Source organism: Talpa occidentalis, unplaced genomic scaffold (genome assembly GCF_014898055.3).
Source record: "Talpa occidentalis isolate TD23 unplaced genomic scaffold, MPIMG_talOcc4v2.1 talOcc4.4, whole genome shotgun sequence".
Classification (NCBI taxonomy): Eukaryota; Metazoa; Chordata; class Mammalia; order Eulipotyphla; family Talpidae; genus Talpa; species Talpa occidentalis.
This window is the reverse complement of record NW_023604295.1, coordinates 44,831,950-44,845,600: the sequence shown is the minus strand read 5'-3', so window position 1 is coordinate 44,845,600 and position 13,651 is coordinate 44,831,950. Positions and strand designations below refer to the sequence as shown.

The following is a 13,651-nucleotide window of genomic DNA, read 5'->3' as shown; positions in this document are numbered from 1 at the left end:
GAAATACACTGTTAAGGGAAGTAGCAGGCAAGACAGGAGAGGTCTGCTACTCCATGTAAACCCTTAAATTTCTACTCACCACTTTGATTGCTGACTCTCGGAAGACTGGACTTAATCTTTTCCATTTCAGCACTGAAAATCTACAGGAAGCAAACAGAGTAGAAGATCATAAGCAGGGTTTTTATCCATTGTCATCAAAATCCCTCCCCCTACTTGCACACCCCACAATTGACCTCATCCACTCTGTTAGTCCTCACTCCTACTGCCACAAATCTATAGCAGCCTGTAGAAAAGTCTTGGGGAAACAGCAAATACAGCACCACAATTGATTACAGCATGTAGGAGAAACAAGTATAAGAAAAATGGAAAGAATAGCAAAATTTATTATAGTATAGAACAAAGGTATACTCCAAGGTAAGTATTATTGTTAGGGGGAAAAGGATGTCCCAAAGCAAATTCCATATAGGCTTTGTGGACTCCACCCCCACCCCAGGTCAAAGCCAAAGACACTGGGAACTCCAAATCTCATCACCATCAAAGGGAAGGTGGCTGGGACGGGAGGGTGGGGTTAAGCAGCCAGGGGGATACAAAAGGCAGACACGTGGGCTTTGGGGATTCCCCCATTTTTGGCTCTCGGCCAGCTCGCAGCAAGTCAGGCCAGCCCTGAGAGTGACTTTGGGTTTCCAGATCATCGGATTGGGTAGGACGCATTAAAGACTTTATTTCCCTATTTTCTCCCTGAGCTGTACATTTTCCTTATTTCTTTTTCTCTTGTAAATAAACCTTTTATTAACCCTTTTGTGTGTGTCTGTAGTAGAGTATTCATAAGTCCCTTTAAAGCGCGCGGGTGAGGACCCACAGCCAGGAACCCGTTTAATATCGGGGTTGCTCTATAACATTATCTTCATTCACTTCACATATTAAAGCTGTGGAAATGTCACTGTGATGGAGGACAGGAATAGAAAAAAAACTGAAAAATGAAGCACCACAAGACCAGAAATCTGGCTCACACAAGGAGGTAGCTATAGGAGAAATTAGCATAACCAAGATAACTAAGATCCTTAGGGCAGACGACATAGTTATGGAAACTAAGATCCTTAGGCGCCATGCCTAGACTACAAAGCATAACATTCAAGTAGGTATCCCAAGTGCGCATCCAAGGATAAAAATATGGAGATTGAGCCCATTGTAATCTCTGGTCCCTTTCAAATTCTACATAGTTATCCAAAATCAGCAACCAACTGACAGGCTCAGCTCTCAAAGATGAGCCCCTCCCTACCAAAAGAAGACAATAAGGGCCTCCCTGGTGGCACAGGCTGTTGAGCGCAGAGCAGTTCGATCCCGGCCGACCAGCAAGGGTCCCACATGGTGCAGTAGACCTCTCCTGTCTCACCCACTGCTCCTCTCAGCAATGTATTTCGTCAGTCTGCCTGTTCTGTTCCCTGCTCTGTCTCTGGTGAATCCTCTCACCCTCCCGCGCATCTGGCCTGTACCCCGGTTCTTGTGTATATGAATAAATCAATCTTAAAAAAAAATAAAGAAACAACCTAAGTGCTCCAAAATGGATGAATGAATCAAGAGGATGTGGTATTTATACACAATTGAATACTACTCAGCAATCAAAAAAGAAAAACAAACTCATTGACAGTTGCTTTGGTGGCAGGTATACTATGCTAATAATACTTGAATGGGGGGATTCTGTATTTCCAAAATAAAAAAATAATAATGTAAACCAATACTACTACAGTAAAAATAAATAAAAATAAAAGCAAGAAACCCATTACATGGTAGTGTTGTAGAGCAACCCCGATACAAAATGGGGTGCCTGACTTTGGGTCCTCACCCGCGCGCTTAAAAGGACTTATCAATGCTCTACTACAGGCACACGCAAAAGGTTAATAAAAGGTTTATTTACAAGGAAAGGGGAAATGAGAAAATGTACAGCTCAGGAAGAAAAGTGGGGGATAAATTTTTAAGTGAGTCCTACAGGATCCGCCGATCAGGAATCCCAAAATGGCACTCTGAGAGCTGGCCACAAGCCAGGAGCCGTGAAGCCAGGAGGCGAGCAACAGCGAGCCAGCCCAAGGCCCACGTGTTTGGTTTTTATATCCAACCTGGCTGCCCAACTCCACCCTCAGGTCCCAGCCACCCTCCCTTTGGTGGTGACAAGATTGGTCTTTCCCAGTGTCTTGATGGCTTTAGTCTGGAGTGGGGGTAGGGTCCACAAAGCCTGTATGGGATTAGCTCAGGACATCATTTCCCCCTAACAGTAGCACAAATAACATTTCTTTATGTTTCCAAAACCAAAGACAATTTAGTTGAAAGAGTACCCCTATTTTATATTTTCATGAAAAAAAATCAGCTCTCCAGAAGTCATATAGAAGTCAGGATATGTCATGGGGTTAAATATAAATTAGATAAGATTTTTTTCATTGAATGTGGAGTAGACCCAAATGCCAAGAATCTGGTAGTGTTTCTAGCTCTATCTGTGAGTAACCAACACCTAACGTGAGGGATATCAGTAGAACCCCTAGAGAGGGGTTCCTTATTCTGAGACGATGTGTGACACAAGATAGATATGCAATAAACAGTTGTTAAATAACCAAATGAATAACCATCCATGCCTTTACATCGATAAACAGATACTCAGGTCCACCCAGGAAACTTATCATCCTGAAAGGCCAGTGAACACAACTATTTCAGTCAGCTGGGAGTTATTTGCTCACTGTCATTCATGAATTGGAAAATTCACGAGTGGGTGAATGTAAATATTACTTTATTGTGAATTAGTGTAGGCTGAACTTCCTGAATCAAGTCAACTCTGGAGGTCTGGCGATCCATTTTCTGGAATATAGGAACCTGCTTAGGAAACACCCCCTTTGAGGAAGTTAGCTGCCCTTTGATCCTTCTGAGCACACACCCCTTGCTGAAAGAAGTATTGAGAAAGGAAGATATGCTTATCAGAAGGCTGTACATACACAGACACAAGCACACACATATACTTCTGTTACAGGGCAGCCCCAATATAAAATGGGTTGCCTGACTGTGAGTCCTCACCCGCGCACATGGAATTTACTTAGGACATTCTTTTTCCCTAATACTTCTAGGTGGATATGACACCGTGTTAATATTGAATAAAACCTGGAGGAATGGTCAATGTTCAGGGTATGATTACTGTGTAAAATAATCCTCCCCTCTAAGTTGTAAACTGGAAAAACATCACCTCTCAAGCTATTGTTTCTGTTTTTGTTTGCTAATTCAAAACACAGCCTTTGGTGGGGTTTTTGTTATTGTCTCTTTTGCTGTGCAGAAGCTCTTTAATTTGATGTAGTCCCAGCTATTTATCTTTGCCTTCACTATCACTGCTTTGGGTGATGTGTCTGTAACGATGTCTTTGATGTGCATATTATGTAGTGTTTCACCTATATTTCCTTCTATGTATTTTATGGTTTCAGAGCATCTGCACCCCTATGTTTATAGCAGCACTGTTTACAATAGTTAAGCTTTGGAAACAACCCAAATGCCCAAAAATAGATGACTGGATCAAGAAGATGTGGTACATATACACCATGGAATATTACTCAGCATTCAAAAAAGATAAACACATGCAATTTGCAGCAACATGGATGGTACTGGAAGGGATCATGCTCAGCAAAATAAGCCAGAAAGAAAAAGAAAAATACCGGATGGTCCCACTCATAGCAGGAATCTAGAAAACTTAAATAAGGGACCAGGAAAATGAATAACTATAAGAAAGTGAAAATCAAAATCAACAAACAACTATGAACCAGAGACACTCTATGGGGGATGGGGGACAGGGAGGGGAGAGATTGGGGTCAAAATAAGGGGGTTGCAATTGTATGGGGAATATAAAAATAAAATTTATTTTAAAAAAAACCACAGCCTTTGGGCTCAGACAGACAGACCTGGGTTGGAAATTGGTTCTGCCATTTGACTAGTGTGTGCATATTAACCTCTGGGCTACTTATGTTTTCCTATTTGTAAAATGAAGATGACAGCAGTGGCTTTATCACAGGATTGAGGGAGAATTGAAATGAGACAGCTTCTTCTTAGCATGGTACCTGGCTGATGCAATACTTGCCAGCAATTTTTCTTGCTGGCCCTAGGGAAGCCCTCAGACTGTGGTTGATCTTCCCACTTTTGTTGAACTGCCATGTACATTTTTGTATGTATGTTGGAAATGAGGCTTTTTTCTACATGTGTTTAATTCTTCTTGTAAGGGTAGGTGATCCACATGAATATTTCAGGGATGTACTCAGGGCGCCTGTCTGAGCCCAGTAGAAGTTCTCTGTTTCACGGGGACTGGTGAACTTCATTTAAATGGCAGGATGATTTATTTTGTTAAGAAAGTGAGTTACTTAACTGGGTAATTTGCCACCATCTTGCAGATTAACAGTGACTAAGACACAGTGGTGTCATAGAGATAGTCCACGTTGTCTCATGAGAACCCTCTTCTCAACCCTGCTGTCAGTGATGTTGCAAGGATAGCCTGAAGTCAACAGGGAAAATCAGCAAACATTACACACCTCCCTATATCTAGTCAGGCAGCAAAAGGAATAAGAACCTTTATATTGTTTAAAAAAAAATAGCAAGCTAGTACAAATATAAGTTCACTTGTTTGTAGGGAGAGATAAAATGACAACCAGCCATATGAAGACAGGCTGGAAGGGGGAAAGGGAATGATCAGAAAACTAATGTTCAGAGACACTCCCTCTGCCAGGCACTGAGCAAGGCCCATCCTATCCCAAACCCAGACAGCTCCCTGGGAAGTGACAGCATCTGGATATTGCTGTTGGCAGAAGCAGAAACTTATGTCTGAAAACCTATTTTAAAATGCTATATCTTGGGCCTTCTTGGTGGCGCAGCAGGTTGAGTGCAGCGCTGTGGAGCTGTCCACGGCCTCTGCAGTGTAGGCTCGATTCCTGGCTGGCCAGGGAGATACCCACATGGCATGGCAAACCTCTCCTGCTTCGTCCGCTGCTACCCTCAGCAGTGTCTTCGGTCCATCTGCCTGTTCTGCTCCCCACTCTGTCTCTGGTGAATCCTCTCACCCTCCCAATCCTCTGGCCTGTACCCCAATTCTTGTATAAATAAAAAATAAATCTTTAAAAAAAATAAAGTGCTGTATCTCATCGTACTTCAGGTATTTCAATATATTTCACTTCCTTTTTATTCTTCCTTAATATCATTGAAATCCTTTTTGAAAATGCCAGATAAATGAGAACAAGGCAAAGAGATGCTACTTTAAAGGCAGATCAGCACAGCAATATATATTGCTAATTATGCTGAATACATATATCAGGGACTTATTAACATGTTAGAAATGCAGCTTAATCTGCCCACTCTACAACAAAAAGCTGAGGTGAAAGGAAAAGAAAATACTGCACACAGAAATCTCCCCACACAGACACATTCTCCTACACACATGTCCCTCCATCTTTGTGTTAGAACATAACTGATTCCGCTCTGAGTTCTCCAACAGTAAGAATCAACTGCATTTGAGGACGATATTGGGATATGGCAAAAGTAGCCAAATATTCTCCTGCAATTAAAGAATTTATAATCTAATTGGGAAAAAAGATACCAAGCAATTCACTTGATTTAGTAATTTGTTTAGCACTCAGTGTATTGTAATTCATTACAGCTGTTATAACAACAATCAACCTTCAACCGTCAAGGAGGGCTTACTGTGTGTCAGGTACTATTCTGTGTTTTACATCTATTAACTTATTTAATTCTCATAATAGCTCAATAAGATGGTAGCTATTATGCCATTTAAAAGGTGAGGTACAGATAAGTAAATTCATTTGTCCAAGGAGTTGACTGACTCGAAAATGGATTTAAGATAACAGTCAGATATCCAAGGAGAAGTGAAATAGGATAGGGAGTAAGGGTTTGAAGATGGCTCAGAAGACAGGACTTTGAAGAAGTTATGGCAGAAGTTGTAAGAATAGTGTTCTGAGAGGGAGCGAGAAACAGAAGAAGCCACACTGAAACTAGAAAGTTGCTTACCTTCAAGAGCAGAAGGAAGAATAAAGGCCAACAAAGGAAAAGAGAGAAGCTAGGTAGTTGGTAAACCTGGTTTCCATAATGACATTCTTTAATGGGTCAGAGGTGGACAATTGATAAAAATGAAATCTCAGCGAGTTAGATCATCACCACACTGTATAGCACACAGCCCCAAATGTCTTATAAGGGAGATACTAAAGAGATGCTGAATGAATGAGTGAATGATCTATGGGACATTTCTAAAATATTAACTTACCTTATATAGGTCCACTTTTGCTGGGAAAATCACAAATTTTACAGTTAATTTTTTTTTTTCCAAATACTGTCTGGCAAATTCTAAGACTTCGTCAAACATGATCTTTGCTGCTGTAGTCATTGATATACCAATCTCTCCAGTTCCAAGGGCAGGAAAGGAAATTGAAGTTACATTTTGACCAATGCATTTTGACAAACATATCTTCATTACATGCACCAACGTCTACAGGAAAAAAACAAATTTAAGATCAGTCTTTGCATCAAAAATAAAATAAAACTTCACTTACCCCTTGTTCCTGCCCACATTTTACAATGCAAACCTCCTCTCTCGCCCAGAGCCATGTTCATGCCTCCTCAGAAGGCAAAAAGCTCTCACTCCAAAGGGAACCCATTATATCTATAAGGTTAGATAGTGAGAAATCAAAGGACCAAGAAACTAAAGTACTTGAATGGTCCATTTTGAGCTATGAAGGAAGTTTGGGGACCAGTTTATGTAGCCTTGCCCATCTCCCTAGGTCAGAGAGCCAACCGTCACTTTATGCCCATTCCTTTGCTCCTTCTAGGTCAACATAACCAGCCCTTGGAAATGTAACAAAAGTTAGAGGTTAAAATAGCAAAGTATGTATACAATGTCAATAAGATCTAGCATGTAATTTCTCTTTGAAAAGTGCTAGTATAGTTGGCAGGTTAAACTTTCCTTCAACATTTCACCATCCAAACTGAAGACTAATACAGGAAGACTGTCTTTGTAAGAACCTTGGAAAACCGAGAGGTAGAGAGTGATTAGAGAACCAATGTGGGATTAGAGGGCTCTCTGTAGCCAAGAAAGGAATAGTGACAGAATAAAAACAGACAGAGAAGGCATTAAAGTTTCTCTCTCCATATCTCATGGGTTCCCCATATTCTTTTTTTTTTTTTTAAGATTTATTTATTTATGCATACAAGAACTGGGGTACAGGCCAGAGATGTGGTGGGTGAGAGGATTCACTAGAAACAGAGTGGGGAACAGAACAGGCAGATTTACCAAAGTACACTGCTGAGGGGGGCAGCAGGCGAGACAGGAGAGGTCTGCTGCGCCATGTGGGTTGCTCCCTGGCTGGCCGGGGATTGAACTCATGCCATAGAGACTGCGGATTGCTTCATAGTGCAGTGCTTAACCCCTTGCACCACCAGGGAGGCCCCTATTCTTTTTTAAAAAGATTTATTTATGCACACAAGATTTATTTATTTATGCATATTTATTTACACATACAACTGTGCAGGCCCGTGGTATGGGGGTGGGGTGAGAAGAATCACAGAGACAGAGTGGGGAACATAACAGGCAGATCTACTAAAATACATTGCTGAGGGGAGCAGCAGGCGAGCCAGGAGAGGTCTGCTGCGCCATGTGGGTCAGCTCCCTGGCTAGGGATCGAACTCGTGCTGCAGTAGTTGAAGATTGCTTCATAGTGCTGACACCCAACCCCTTGCGCTAGGGGGAGGCCCAGCCCCTCTATTCTTTAATGTGTGTATTTTATGTGCTTTCCATGTAGAGCTGACAAGTCAATCTTTACTGCAAGCACAGGCGGAAAGAGACCACAGGTAACAGATGAGGCAGAAATGGGCATGGAAGGGAAATCCCAGGTCCTCCTGGATTTAACAAACAGAGGGAAATAATGAGAAGCTGAATCCCAGGCCCACTGTGTGTGATAAAGTGAAAGGGAACCCTGATGTTTCTATTCTCTCTGTGCTCTGCATACTTAAAATTTAGACATGACTTATATTACATAACATTTTAAATTAAACTTCTGAAAGTAATTTGTGACAATACCTGAGTCAGTGTGTCAAGTATTCATAGGAGTGACAGAAACCACCTGATAATACCTCATGTATGTAATGACATGACAGAAATTCAACAAAGACTACACAGACTGTGAAGCTTTAGAAAAATAAACTTATTTTGACCTAACCTCAACTCGGTTAGAATATGGATCCCACAACACATGGTATACATAACGACAGGATAATTTAAATCCTTCTGTGACCAGTAACAACTGAGGATTTGGAGCTCTGTTAGTCATTTTCTTAAATTCTCTTTCCATTTCTTTTCCTGCTTGTTGTAGGATGGCTTGAGACACAAGTCCTCTTTTAAGATCACCAACTGCATTTGCAGAATTAACAATTACATCTGTCTGAAAGAAAAAAAATGGACAGGATTAATTTTAAATTACTTTTTCTTAAATGATTAATTTAACTATTTACCAGAAGAGCTTTGAAAAGTACTCTTTGAAGATCATAAACCCACAATATCATTTAATGATTGCCATTACTCTGTTAACTCAGAAATTAGGTAAAGTGTGTTAACAATGATTTTTATTGCAAACATCTATCAGCACCTTGTTGGCTTATACCTCCCATATTTGCAGATTCTGAGCATTTCTTGTGATTTGTTTTAAGCTCTATCAAATGGTTTCATTCCCTTGGCCGACTGTCATCACTTTTTGCATTTCATTGTGTGTTTTCTATTTTGTTTTAAACAGAAATGAAATTCTCAGAAAATTTCTACTTGCTAATGCTTTTATTTTTAAGGTAAGTAGTAAAATGTTAAAGTAAATACAAATTGGACAAAAAGGTCGTCAGTGAAAAGGAGGCCACTTTCTTGGAGAGGTCCCCAGATCCTCACTCAACCACTCATCCTAGAGTACTTCGCTAGTACCATCTGTCCTTTCAAAAACAGACTGTGCATATACATGGGTTACCTTTAAGTAATATTACCTCCTAGTTAGCCCCCAGAGCTGTGCTAAAGTGAAGGTGTATCCTTTTCTCCCTCCATGCCCACATTTCCTTGAATCACCCTGAGGGCTTTAGTTCCCTTTGGGACTACCTTCTCATGGATGTTTATGAATATTTCACTTTGAAAATGCAAGTAAAATTTGCAATTTGGAGTACTGACACCCTTTAAAAATGTTAAGGTTCCTAAAGTGGCTGAAATAGACACCATAAAATTTTACTTAAAGAAAAGTTATCCAACTAGGATGTTTCCACTTCAATTTTAAATTGTCTTATTAATGACTAATCAAATAAATATCTTATTTTGTTAGGTCCCCTCAATCTTCTTTCAAATTGCTTTGTAGGCAGTAAGTGGTATTTTTTAAGGGGAAATGAGTACGTATGTATTTTATTGCTCCAATAAATTATAGGATGAGTTGTATTTTTTTTTCACTTTACAATTAAATCTACTTGATTATGGCCACAGTAGAGTCCTAAGTGTGACATCACTGACCCAGAAAAAAAGGAATATAGCGATATATTCTTCCTCTTCCTCTGTCGCAGTCCCCATCTCTAGTGCCTTCCTCATTTATTCATCGATAATTTGCTCAACACCTACATGAACACCCAAACCAGGTCCTGGGCTACAGAGATGAAGAAGCCATGATCCCCATCCTCAAGGTGCTCTCTGCTGAGCAGAGGAGCTTCACTAACCCAGAAATACTTAGGTTCACTGTTACCCTGACTCCTGCAGGGCAAGGTCCTACCCTTCATGCCCAGTGAAACCTGAGCTAAGTTGTACTCTGTATTCCCCACAATTTCTGGTCCAGAGTGATATACTCAGAATGCAGCTTACAGTTCCACCTGGGATTCCTCACTGGTCCAGCCATTATTTTCAGCCTATCATTCCTCTGTCTCTCTGATCAAGTCATTCTAACCACCTAGAGCTTCCCTCCTGCAAATTCATACCCATTGTACCTGGGAAAAGATTCAAACTCATGTCCTCTGAAAAAGCTTGTTACAAAATCTACATACTCTCTCATATTTGAATTCATTTTATATTAATCCTTTTTTGTTACTATGCATAGGTTGCTTCAGAAATGTTCAAATGGTTTGTTCCTCCGATGAGATTTTTGAATAGAGAATTATTTTTCATATAAAAATTATAAAACAGACACTAAGTTCCTTGGAATCAGATTGCCCCATTTTCTCATGATGCTTAAGAATAAAACAATAATAATTATAAGTACTTTTCATGTACCAAGTTCTATTCTAAGCATTTTATTTATATTGATTTCAACTATGAGATACAAATGCTATGATTATCCTCATTTTATAGATCAGGAAACCAAGGACCAAAAGAGAAAGTAACGCAATTCAGGTCAGCCAGTTAGTAAATGGCAAAACTGGTATTTAAGTCCAGATGTTCTTTATCTGATGTCCATACTGCTAACCTTAACAAGATGCTTTCTGAGCAGTGTTTGAAACAGTATATACTCAAAATATACTTGCTAGTAATCAATAGCTTAGGGATCCCCTTTGGCAGCACAGGAGAGCAGAAACAGACTCACCGCCTGCTGTTCAATGTAGCCCTGGACAATCTGGAGAGTCACGTTGTTCACAACCACCGTGTTAAAAGGAGGCATTGCTTCTTGATTCATCCAGGATTCCAGTTCATTCCTCCTTATGATAATTTCTGAAGCACTTTTAAATGCAGCAACAGTAGGATCCTCATTGCTTACCAGGTGAATTTCTTTCAAACAACTGTTCAGGTGCTTCTGTTGGAAATGTAACTTGATAGTTTCCACAATTATCTCAGCACACAAATGTAGAGGGAACCGGAAAATCCCAGAGCTCACGGCTGGAATTGCTATTGTCTTAATGTCCCCCTTTCTTGTGACCCACTCCAGAATGTTGTTAATAGCTTTGTGAAGTAAAAATTTACATCTCTCTCCATCACTCTCTTTCCACTGAGGCCCAACAGCATGGACAATAAATTGGCAGGGAAGCTTCCCTGCTTTTGTGACAGCTATCTCACCAGGTGGTATTTTACCAAATTTGGAAATGTATGCTCTGCTCTCCTCTTGGATTTCAAAGCCACCAGCATTCACAAGGGCGTGGGCCAGGCCTCCTCCATGTAAAAGTTCTTCATTGGCTGCATTCACCACCACATCAACAGCATGTCTGGTGAGGTCATCCTTCCAGACAGACAACTCTAGCCTAGGAGTCAGCATTGTCTTGAAGACTTGTAGAGACTTATTGTTACCTTCCCAGGCTGGAGGAACCAGGGTAGAGATACAGTCAAATTTATTGTTGAGGACTTCAAACAGCAGATTCTGATTATTTTTTAAAACGTTGAAGTCATTGTGATTAATGGGAATTTTCCAGTTATAGCTTTTTTCAAGAGTGCCAGTCTCTGGAAAAGGACAGAAGATAAAAATAAAGAAATGAGATAAGTTTCCTTTGAAAAGATGTAATTCCACAACACACCAGGAGACTGAATCTGTTATATACAAAAGAGAGAGGAATTCCCTCTAGCTACTTACAGGGCAACCCTAATATAAAATGTGGGTCCTCACCTGTGCACTTAAAAGGCACAGGTGAAGCACTTAAATAAGACTCAACTGCAGGCACACACAAAAAGGTTAATAAAGGGTTTATTTACAAAAGAAGGGGAAATAAAGAAATGAATAACTCAGGGGGAAAGAGAGGGAGATAAATCGCCAATGAGTCCTACTAGTTCCGCTGAGCTGGAATCCCTATAGCATGCTGAGAGCCATCAAAGAAAAACCAAGCACACCCCAAGACCGACATGATTGGTTATATACCAAAAATGGCTGCTTAACTCTACCCTCACTCCCAGTAATCCTCCCTTTCAGTGATGATGACATTATGGGATTTGTAGTTCTTGGTGTCCTGGATATCTTTGGTCTGGAGTCGGGGTAAGGTCCATAAAACCTATTTGTGGAGTTTGTTCAGGACATCCTTTCCCTCTAATATAGCCTCCTTCCTGATTCTCCTTCTCATTTAGACATGTAATTGGACAAGCACGTACAAGAGTTTCCAAGAGCAGGTCACCCATGAAGTGCTTGGTTTCATGACTGGCATATAGTAAGTACTAAGTGGTAGCTTCTATGATACAATGCAGATGATGAGAAAACTGTGTGTATGAGGGCTTATGATATTAAAATTTTTTTAATCTACATAAAAAATGGTAACTTTGGGAAGACCCAGCCTTAAGGCACAGTATTGGAAACAACTTAATTATAAGTCAAAAATATATAACTTATTTGTTATATAACTTATTATTCATATAACTTATTTGTTATTGTCAATGTCTTAGCTTGGGTTCTCTTAAAAACAGATTCTGAGGCAGAGAAGTGGGTGTGATCCTAGAAAACACCAGGAGAATGAGGTGGGGTAGGCAAAATGGGAAAGACATGAAAAGACAGAACAATAAAGATGTCATGAATCAAATGAAGTTTACTCCATTAGGGGACAGTTATGTAGATCATGTGTCTCCAAGTCATATCACCATCAAGGGTAAGGAGCTGGGATATGTATCCAATTTCTATTAGTCACTGATTGAAGCCGTTCCTTTGGAGGCATGGTGCAGCAAATGTGTAAGAGCCTTGTCAGTGCTACAGTAAAAAATTTCTTCATCATATGCTAGTTTCATGGCACAATTCTGGTGGAATTAAAATGAACTCACTAAATATTATTTATTCCATGTGGCAGGTAAGAAGACGTGCTGCTCAGATCCCCCTGAATGTGATAGGGAAGGTAGAATTTAGTTTGCTGATGGCTTCTAGTTGTTAGTCCCTTAGGGTCCAAGGGCAACCCCCATCAATGGCTAAGAAAGGCCATTTATGCCCCACCCATTAGGTGATCTGGCAGGCAAAGCTTTGTTAACCTTCAATAACTTTTGATGGCTCTACCCCAATCCAGTTTTTTCTCTTTTCCTTTCACAATAAACCTGCACTCCTAATTCTACCTCAGCTTCTGCTTTCTGGAGAACCTAAGCTGTGACACAGTATTTCTTGGAGTCTAAGGCATCGTTATTATGTGATACAGATAAAGGAAAAATGATGCCAGCTAAATTATGGCACACTAGTGATTGAGAGGGAGCAGCCTTACTTCAGAGATGAAAAAAAATGTGCATTCTAAAATAGATGAAATAAGGTAACACATTTTACTTCAACTTTCATTTCCAAAACAAGCACCTAGAAAGACTTCAGGTAGAAGAAGCCAGTAGTAATCAGATCTAATTGGCCCACATTTTGGTTGAAATCTTAAATGGGCCACCCGTAGGATTACACAGGTTCCATTTGTTTCTGATAACTTGTTGAGCAAGGGGACATTCAGAGGGTCACCTCTTCTGGCCCACATCAGCTCTAGGGCTGTGGTGAGAAGAATCTCACAACCTCTAGGCAAAGGAAAGGACCAAAGGAAATTGGAAAAGAACATGTGTCTGAGAGCACCCCCTCCCGAGGCACATGCTGGTCACAACACTGTCCTGCAAACATGTCCCTGAACCCTTGGGGAAGAGACATTGTCTTCTGTATTTCCTTTCTCCAAAGAGGAAAGATTTTCTGAAATAAAAGTGAGAGAGTGAGGT

General features: G+C 40.4%; 1 protein-coding gene across 1 annotated transcript in view; it reads right to left on the bottom strand.

Annotated features, from left to right (window-relative positions):
- The window catches only part of PARP9 (poly(ADP-ribose) polymerase family member 9), a 30,450-nt gene that overhangs the window by 11,463 nt on the left and 5,336 nt on the right, over window positions 1-13,651 (bottom strand). The window contains exons 4-7 of the mRNA XM_037525447.2: window positions 10,605-11,449; window positions 8,235-8,456; window positions 6,287-6,508; window positions 80-140 (exon numbers count right to left, since the gene is read on the bottom strand). Coding sequence (XP_037381344.1) covers window positions 80-140; window positions 6,287-6,508; window positions 8,235-8,456; window positions 10,605-11,449 — 1,350 coding nt within the window. The remainder of the gene's footprint in view (window positions 1-79; window positions 141-6,286; window positions 6,509-8,234; window positions 8,457-10,604; window positions 11,450-13,651) is intronic.